Source organism: Apaloderma vittatum, unplaced genomic scaffold, assembly GCF_000703405.1.
Source record: "Apaloderma vittatum isolate BGI_N311 unplaced genomic scaffold, ASM70340v1 scaffold34135, whole genome shotgun sequence".
Classification (NCBI taxonomy): Eukaryota; Metazoa; Chordata; class Aves; order Trogoniformes; family Trogonidae; genus Apaloderma; species Apaloderma vittatum.
In genome coordinates this window covers 17,201-26,214 of record NW_009717188.1, presented here as the reverse complement: position 1 = coordinate 26,214, position 9,014 = coordinate 17,201, and the positions used below count along the sequence as shown (strand labels likewise).

Genomic DNA, 9,014 nt, shown 5'->3' with positions numbered 1-9,014 from the left:
ATGAACATCTCCGCGATGGGCATCTCCATCATCCTTGTCGCTGCCCTCTTCTCTCAGGCTTTTCCTTCTCCAAGTGAGTACAGCACCTCTCTCTGCTCTCTCGGGGTAGATTTTTGCTCTGGCTGGCAGTGATTTTGAAGCAGAACTGGAAAGAGTTGGCTGCAAATGTTGCAAACCTGTGTGAATAGATTCTTCTGATCTCTTGGAATTGGTCTTCCATTCTGGTATCCTTTTATCTTAGGGATAAATATCTGATACTTATCTTAGGGATAAATATCTGATACTTAGGGATAAATACTGATTTATTTTTTTTTTTCAGATTTTAGCTCCCCTGATTTTGTTGCTGGGTTTTAGGAGTGGTCTTAGGGTGACTGAAGGGATTGTTATCATGGAAGTGAGGGCAAAACATTTAATATGCAATCTTAGCAACGACCGTAATTCAGCTTTGGTGTTCACAGCAATTCCTTGCTGACTTTCTGGGGGAACAGGAAGAGGAAAGAGCTGATTAAGTGGATGGTTGTCTGTGCTCTGGGCTGGGGAATGTGCAGTTTACTGGGTGATGATAGACTCATGCTGGTTTTCCTCATCTCTTCCAGTTGGGGCTGACACAACCCTGTGCTGCTTCAACTACAGCTTGCGAAAGCTGCCCCAGAGCCATGTGAAGGATTATTTCTACACCAGCAGCCTGTGCCCAAAGCCAGCAGTTGTGTAAGTACCAGCTCCTGCTCTGGGCTCCAAGGAAAGGCTCTGCCAGCCTTTGAGCTCTTTGCTTCACATCTGATGGGGCCAAGAGCATGACAGTGTGAGGAACCATACCCGGAGAAAGGGAAGGGGGCAGCCACCACACGTCCCATGCAGAGCATGTGGGTACTCATCCTCCTCAGCTGAGAAATGAGTGGTCTCCTTAGTCTCCTTGAGCCATCCTGATGCTGGGATCAAGGTGTGAGAAGGAGGTCCTTGCATAGGCAGCAGGACCTCCCAGTGGTGATGAGCCCAATGCACGTAGTGTGCCACCTGCAAGACTCGCACCTGATGTACCAGCACACCTCTGCACTGAACATGGCCAGGAACATCTGAGCATGGGAGGGTTTCTCCCAGGAGACCTTGATCTCTCCCTGCCCTTTGGGTTTTAGCAGGCTCTGCAGCACCCTGATGCTTGGGGGGCTGTGGCGTGGGAGCCTGGAGGGGAGACGATCCCCTTGGGAGCTGTCTCTGATGCCAGGGCAGGCCAGTGTCTGCCCAGAAGGTGACCCAAGGCCCTCCTGCCGCTTTCCCCTTTCAGAGCTCTAACATCTCTCACCTAACTTGGCAGATTCGTCACTAGGAAGAACCGGGAGGTCTGTGCTAACCCTGATGCCAGGTGGGTGAAGGATTATGTGAACTCCTTGGAGCTGCAGTGAGCACTGGGAGCTGAGAGGTCTCTGCCCTGGAGAAGTCCTGCAAGACCATCCAGCAGAGTCTTGGCACAGACCTGGAAATCCTGCTGCTGAGCACGAAGGCCTGCTGAGCCACCTTGGGACCCATGACATTTCTTTTGTTATTTATCTGTGATAATTTAGCCCCTCTTAGAGGTAGCTGTGATGCTGGGGACCTCCTGGCCTTGCAGACCCATCATGGTGTAGCCTGCTGCACATCGTGGGGCTCACCCTTCCCCTTCTTGTTCCTCTGCTGCTAGAATGGGAGAGGGATTTTATCCCCAGTACAATTGGTGGGAAATGGTCTGTCAACATCAGGTGTAAGTGCTGTCACATAAACCCAGGCTGACTGCCAAGTCAACTGGCTGAATTTCGCCATGGTACGGTAGATGCTGTGGGTAAGATCTGTCTCCTCAGCCGAGGAAGTGGTACACTGGTTACTTGCAGGATGCTCATCCTGGAACCACGTTGTTCAACCTTGTTCTCAAAATGCTATCTCTTGCTGGCGTCAAAAAATAAATATTCTTTTTCTCTCTGTGTCAGCTCTGGAAGATGTTGTTGCCCTCTTGCCTGATAAAAACAGGGTCGATAGCATCCCACTCTAACTATTTTGGGAGAGGCAGGGGAAGAAACCAAACTTCCCAGCTGGAAATGCCTCAGCCTCCTTAGCCCTAAAAATCCTCCTTTCTGATCGCCCCCCTGCTCCCAGCACTGTGGCAGCAGCCCCAGCACCACCCCAGCTTTTCCCAGGGCTCTTCCCTTCCAGCCTCCATGCTGCTGCAGAGCCAGAGCTCTCCCCCAGCACTTTTCCCCTCTGTCACAACAAGGGGCAAGGCCAGGAGCTGGCTGAGCTAGACCCACCGCGTTCTCCAGTGCGAATTTGGCAAAGGGACATCTGGCAATCACAGGGTGAGGATGCAGCAGCGCTGCTGCCATGAGCTCGAGGGAGGGTGGTCAGGGACCACATCTCCAGCACAAGCTCCTCGGCAGAGGCAGCCTGAGCTGTGCTCAGCTCCGGGTAAGCTGGGTTAGTGTTCTGCTGAAAAAAACCAGGCACCAAGTATCTGCTGTTCTTCTAGCTGCTTTAGGAACGAAACCTCAATCTGGTTTAAAAGAGCACGGGGGATCTTTTGCACCAAGTAAAACTGACAAAAGCACTTTGTCAGCCCATGGTTTGCATCTGAAGTTAGCTGATGTCTTTGTAGGTAGAGAACGAAACTGCTGGGTCTGACCTCTCTGCTGCTGAAGCTTTGCAGTGGGGGAGGGCACTTGAAATCTCCCTTCCCTCAGGGTAGAAGAAGGACACCCCAGAGCAACTCTCAAAGAAGCCCAAGGGTTTCAGCAGGAGGGGAGAGGTACCAAGTTTTGATTTGCAACCCTGCACAGCTCGGCAGTGGAGGGAAGCAGGGAAGGGGCATAAAATCAGCCAGGTCTTCCTGAACATGAGAATAATCAAACAGTGCTCATCAGTGCTTCCTTTGCAAGAAGAGTGAAAGAAGCTAGAGCTGGACCTGGGCTCCCAGGGGCCGGAGTTGGAGAACTGTGGGACCAAGCCAAGGGTGGCCATCTCCATGTGTCCCCAGAAAGTTCACAAATGCCTTCACCCAGATGGCATCAGGGTCAGCACAGACCTGGTGTTTCTTCCTGGTGGTGAGGCTGGGAAGTGGGGAGGACCAGGAAACCTTTGTGGTGAGGATGAGGTGCACAACCACAGAGCTGCACCGAGTTCCCACCAGGTCTGGAGAATGTCCTTTTTGTGACCTCTTGCTTGATGTGGAGTCAGAAGCCAAGAGGAGGCACTGAGAAACCAGAGGAGGTCCCTGAGCCAACCTCTTGGCTCTGCCTTGACTTGCTGCTGGCTCCTGTGGGCAGGGAGAAGGACAAGGGACCACAAACTCAAGTGGCCACTGCAGACCATGTGGTTGGTGTTTCCTGGGGAAGCACCCTCTGGGGCTTTCTCTGCTGCACACCAGAAACCTCGCCTGGGAACTCTTTCTCAGCCATACTGGGGCAGCTGAACCCCACAGAATTCCAGGGGCAACCTCCCATCCTTCCTCCACTGTCCTCACGCCAGCGTCAGCGTGGGTAGGTCCTCCTCAGCCATCTCTTTGCAACTGGAAAGCATCTCTCCTTGCCAGAAGTGAGTCATGGCCAATCCCAGATAACACCCCAACAAGTCCTACTCTTGGTCCCAAGAGGGAGAAAGATTTCTGGAGCTGAGCCAAAGGCTTCTTGTATGGGCAACAGCCAATACCCACACAACAGATGGCTGCTGGCATCAGCTGATGATGTAGAAATAATCCTTTCATGTAGTTCCTGGAAAGCTTCTGCCAAGTGCATGTGAAGCAGCACACAGCTGTGTCAGGTACAGCGGGAGAAGATCTGGGGTTCAGGGCTGAATCCACATGACCAGGAGGAGATCCAACGTGACTGTGCATGACCAGCACAGAATGAGCACTCCCAGCAACCCACGCTCCAGACCAAGGAGTCAGAGCAGATCATGCCTGTTCCTAAGGCATTACAGGTCACCACCACGAGCTCTTCTTCCTCCAAGAGAGGAAATAAAGAACACAAAGACAGAGATGGATGCACCTGGAGTAGAGCAGGATAAGGAGCAGAGGGAAGCAATAAGGAGAGCAACAAGGTTCAACCAGAGAGACCTTCATGTTCCCACCAGGAGCTAAGTAGAGCTACAGAACATGTCTGTGCTTAGCACTGATCCAGCCTGTCCTCCTGGCTGCCCTCACCTGCCCAGAGCTGGCAGCAGGCATGAGGCTCCCATTTCTCCTTTGCTCTTACAGACCTCCACCACAGTGCTGTCCCCCTCACCATTCCCATCCCCTTTACCATCCCCAGTCCCATCCCCATCCCCATGGGTGAGTAGGGACAGCCAGGCAGGGCAGAGAGAGGTGGGACCCCCAGGCTGAGCTGCCATGGTCCCCACACAGAGGCTCCTGCTCTGGGAAGATGGGTCTGGGGTAGGAGGAGCAGGGTTCCTGGAACAGGCTGGCTTGGCTGCTGCTCCTGGAGCTTCAGAATGGAAATTGAAACCAGAAAGCCTGGAGAGGAAAATTGCCACACGTCTGGGCTCCCAGCCAGGGACTGTCCAGAGAAGAGCCAGCTGCATCGTCAAGTCCTTCTGCCTCTCAAGTTTGTCGCCTGCACCCCAGACCTGGAGTAAACTTCAGACCCCCCAAGCCTGCCCTCTCATCACGACATTCATCCCCATGCAGCACATGAAGCCCTGGATCAGGAACTATTTTGAGCTTCTGGAGTTCCTCTACAGCACCAAACTCAACCTCTTGGGGTGCTGGGATGGCCCTCGGGGGTAGAGGAGACAGCCAGCACCCCCTTCCCAGGCTCCTGCAGGCAGCAGCTCCTGTCCATCCCCCCCACCATGTCGTGGCCACTCTCTGCTCCTGTACTTCACGGCACAGTAGGGAAGCCCTGCTCAGGATACACCTCTCTGCAAATTTTTTGTCTGTCCCCCACTACAGTAAGTCCTGGCCACGGAGTGGGACAAGATTTTTGCAAACATACTGATCTCCCGTTGCCCCTGCTTGGACCTCTGCTAGGACCCTGCTGTGCCAGGGGAGCACGGGGACCCTGTCAGGGATCATTCCCAAACCATCCTCCCAACAGAGTGGTCAGGACCCGTCCCCAGGGTGTTGGAAAGGAGCCCTGCATCTCCAGCACCAACTCCTGGGAAAAAGAATGGTGCCTGGGCTGGGTCTGCCCTTTGCCAAGATGCTGCTCTAATGAGCCCTCCTGCCTGTTTTCCAGCCTGGAAAACACAAGACTAAAGGGAAATCAGAAGACAATGTGAAGGTGCTTTCCCAGCCTCAAGGTTGCCAAGTGTGATCTGTAGCTGCAGGGTGGTGGGGGTGAGGAAACAAAACAAGAAGAGAAAGTTTTTTGTTTTTTTCTTTTTTACATTAAGAAGAAACAGCCACTGGAACAGGATGGCTGCAAGGCCAGGCCAGCTCTGGGTGACGGTGCTGCCGGGGCCATTTCTTCTCAGTATGCCAAAGCAGAGGAGCGCTGAATGAGGGAGCGAGCTGTGCCCAGCGCATCATTATCACCTGCTCTCACCCTTGGCATTCCCTCCCTCCCACTCAGGTTCCCACACAAAGCAGCATCCTGGGAATGACCGCAGCAGGTTTGCTGGTGGCTGTTTTAACTCTGTAGCCTAGCTGAACCCTTCCCTTTGTTTTAGAGATGAGAAAGCAAGGAACAATCCCCATCCGGGTGGTCAGAAAGAAAGCTGGATCCCTGCCCGTCTCTGGGCAGTGCTGCCGGGCGGGGAAGGACCCAGCTGCCCACAGGGGCCGGTGGGCAGAGATGGGGTGATGCCTTTGAGTGTGAGGAGAGATGGAAGCGAGCATGTGGGTGTCTGTGGGCTCTGTGCTGGGCAATGCTGCTCCTTAGCTGGCAGAAATGCCTAGCAAGGATGGGTACAGGCAGGGAGTTGGCCCTGCTTTGCCACCCAGCACCCTCGGCACGAGGGCAGATGAGTAGCTCCTCAGCCCCAGGTACCTGCCAGCTCCCAGGGCTGCCCCAGCACCGCAGCAGCTCCATGCCCTCTGCCCTCTGCCCTAGCCCTATCAATAGTGTGTTGATAGGGCTAGGACAAAGGTTGGACTCAATGATCTTGAAGGTCTCATCCAACCGAAACTATTCTATGATTCTGTGGTTCCTCCCATCCAACCATGAGCTGCTTTCCCTGCTCTCTCCTCTCTCAAAGCCTCTGGCAGGATTTTACCTCTTACAGCGACGTGTCCATCACCACCCCACTGCACACACAGCGTGCCCAGGGACCAGTCTGGGATATGGGGCTAGGAGCAGCGAGCAAGCACATGGGATGAGCTGGGGGTGTGTGGAGAGCATATCCATGTATGTGAAAGGCCCACACGTGCGTACAAACATGCCTAATTCTGTAGAGGATGTGGGAGATGAGGGTACGTGTGGTGTGAAAATGAGGTGTTGGAGGATATTAGTATGTCTGCAGTACGGAAACCTCATGGTTTTGCCTCAAACCATTTCCCATCATCACATGCCACTTAAAGTGTGCAGATGGACTCAGGGTGAGGTTCTGACTCTGTGCCAGTAAGCATCATGTAGAAGCACACAAAGAGGAAAAAAGCAGAACTTTTGTCCAAATTCTTTATTCTCCATCATCCTGATTTCACACATGTAAGCCAGGGCAGCCCATCATCCAACACTGAGATTCTGAGCCATCCTCCCATAAATAGTATTGTTATGCACAGAAAGAAGTACTGCCTATCCCATATGATAATTCCTTAAATAACTTAACATTATATGAAAACAAAGGAGTGCAGTGCCATGGGCCTTCCCAGGCCACAGGCGGAGGTATCAGCGCAGAGGGATGAGGTTGCAGACCAGTCTGTGCCAGCCAAGGGCAAGCAGCAGCATCCCAGCACGAGGTGTCTTGTGGTGCCCGTCCAGCAGCCCCTTAGAGGCGCCTGCAGATGACCTGGGCTCGTGCAGCTCCTGCTGCCCCAGTGTCGTGCTCCATCACAGGAGCTCAGGATAATGTGGCTCGTGCACGACAGCAGCTACGCTTGCTGTCTGGCTTTGCTCAGTTCTGCTTCAAATTTTGCAGGTAACTTAGAACCCAGGCATCATTGGGATTGGCACAGACCGAGTTGCCTTTCTTTGTGATGAACCTGCAGAACAGGGATGAGGCATATTAGATTTCTGCTTAGACCTGCAGCCCAGGAGAGCCTGGATCTCAGTTTAGGGGCATTGCAAGAGGTTCTCCCCTGTGCCCTAAGCTGATGCTGAAACCAGTGGCTGGCTGTGATTTCCCTCACTCCCATTCCTTTTAGAATCATAGAAAAGTTTAGACTGGATCTTTAAGATCACCGAGTTCAATCATTAACCCAGCAATGCCAGGTCCACCACTAAACCACGTCCCCAAGTGCCACATCTACACAGCTTTTAAATACCTCCAGGGGTGGGAACTTCACCACGTTCCCAGGCAGCCTGTTCCAGTGCTGAAATTTTGTTTTCCCCCACCCTGCCTCCTCGACTCCTGCAGGAACATCCCTAGGCATCCCCACAAGAGCATCCCTGGCAATTCCTGTGCAAGTCCTTTCCCCTTGGGATTCCCCTCACCCTGCTCTGTGCATGCAGACCCCCGTGCCCACCAGCCACCCTGCAGAGCCAGTCACTCATAGAGGCACATCCCGCAGAGACTGTCCCCTCTTGCTGCACCCAGACATCAGTGCTGGCACTTACATGACAGCTGGCAGGGCGCAGTTGGAGCTGGTCAGGTAATAACGCTGGATGCGATTCTGCGGGAGCTTGCGGCCTGTGTATTTGGAGCAGCAGGTTGTGAGGTCAGATCCAGCTGGAAGAGGCAAGGAGAGACAATGTGAGCACGTGCTGGGCTGTGCGTCGGCAGCAGTCAGCCCATCAGCTCAGGCAGCCACGCTGGCAGGGATAGGAGTGAGGAGTTAGTTAGAGAATAATTAAGGTTGAAATGAACATTGGGGATCATCTGGTCCAATGCCAGGAATGGTATTTTCAGATTCTGGGTGACATTCCCATCCAGTCATTGCTCAGAACATTGTTTTCCCCACCTTCCCCAGCCCCAAATCCCTAAACTATAACCAGGAGTAAGTACTCTGAGCCTTTGATGGATGATTTTCTGATTCTGGGGTTCCTACATGGAGCTGTTCTCAGAGCAGAGTAAAGAGTGGTAAAAATGCTGAAAAATTCCCAGTTATCTACCAGATGAGCTCAATGGAGAAACAGCGAAGGCTCAGATCTGTTCTTCCTTCAGAAATGAAAAAGTAGGACTCACCTGGGCCAGAGAAAGTTTGGGAGCAAGAGGCTGCAATGAGGAGAAGAGCTAAAACAGCTGCAGAGACCTTCATCTTCCCTTTGGACGAGGGCAGTCGGAGCAGGACCAGAAGCTCTGGCAGATGCAGCTCAGACTGCAGCAGCTGGATTCAGCTCCCTTTTAATACGGAGTCTTGGAGGCAGCTGGGAGAAGTTTGAGGGGAAATTCCAGCATGATGACAGAGGATGTCACGAAAGTGAAATAATCAAAATGAAGGGGACATAGTTTACTTTGGAGTCTGACTCAGCAATCATTTTCAGCATCAAATCGAAAGGAAATGAAAATGTGCCAAATGGCATGGGCAGAAAGAGAATTATTAATGTGAGCTACCAGAGGGATTTTCCCTGTGAATCTGTATAGCAGAAGACACGTTTCCCTAAGATTATGCAATTCTGGGGGGAAAAAAACCTAACAATCAAAAAAAACCCAAAAAAAAACAAAGAAAAAAAGTGGACAGGCTCCAAAGCATGCTTGTGCTGTTATGTATTGGGTGTTTATCCAAGCATGTTAAACTGCAGCACATGGTGCTGAGAGGTGGATGAGTAGTGGGCTCTGGGCTACCCAAAGTGCTCTGATCCCCACCAGCCTCTCAGTGCCTGGTTTAGTGTGGACCAGTGAGGACCCGATGCTGGAGGCACCTCCAGAGATCAAAGCAAGATGAGTGTGGAAGGCTGCCCAGGACCGTATCCAGATGAGCTTTGAATATATCCAAGGGCAGAGACCCTGCAACC

General features: G+C 52.6%; 2 protein-coding genes across 3 annotated transcripts in view; one reads left to right on the top strand and one right to left on the bottom strand.

The window, feature by feature from the left end:
- CCL5 (chemokine (C-C motif) ligand 5) overlaps window positions 1-9,014 on the top strand; it is a 16,442-nt gene continuing 7,428 nt past the window's right edge. Inside the window, exons 1-3 of one of the 2 annotated variants that reach the window (XM_009869802.1) lie at window positions 1-73; window positions 597-708; window positions 1,313-1,400. In XM_009869802.1, coding sequence (XP_009868104.1) covers window positions 1-73; window positions 597-708; window positions 1,313-1,400 — 273 coding nt within the window. Of the gene's footprint in view, window positions 74-596; window positions 709-1,312; window positions 1,401-9,014 lie in introns of those variants that run through there. The other variant, XM_009869803.1, reaches the window with a different exon arrangement.
- LOC104274239 (C-C motif chemokine 4-like) lies at window positions 7,015-8,377 on the bottom strand. Its single transcript, XM_009869805.1, has 3 exons — window positions 8,245-8,377; window positions 7,677-7,788; window positions 7,015-7,102 (listed from the first exon to the last, which is right to left on the bottom strand). Exons 1-3 carry the CDS (start codon window positions 8,315-8,317, stop codon window positions 7,015-7,017), a joined length of 273 nt encoding a protein of 90 aa, XP_009868107.1. The 5' UTR covers window positions 8,318-8,377.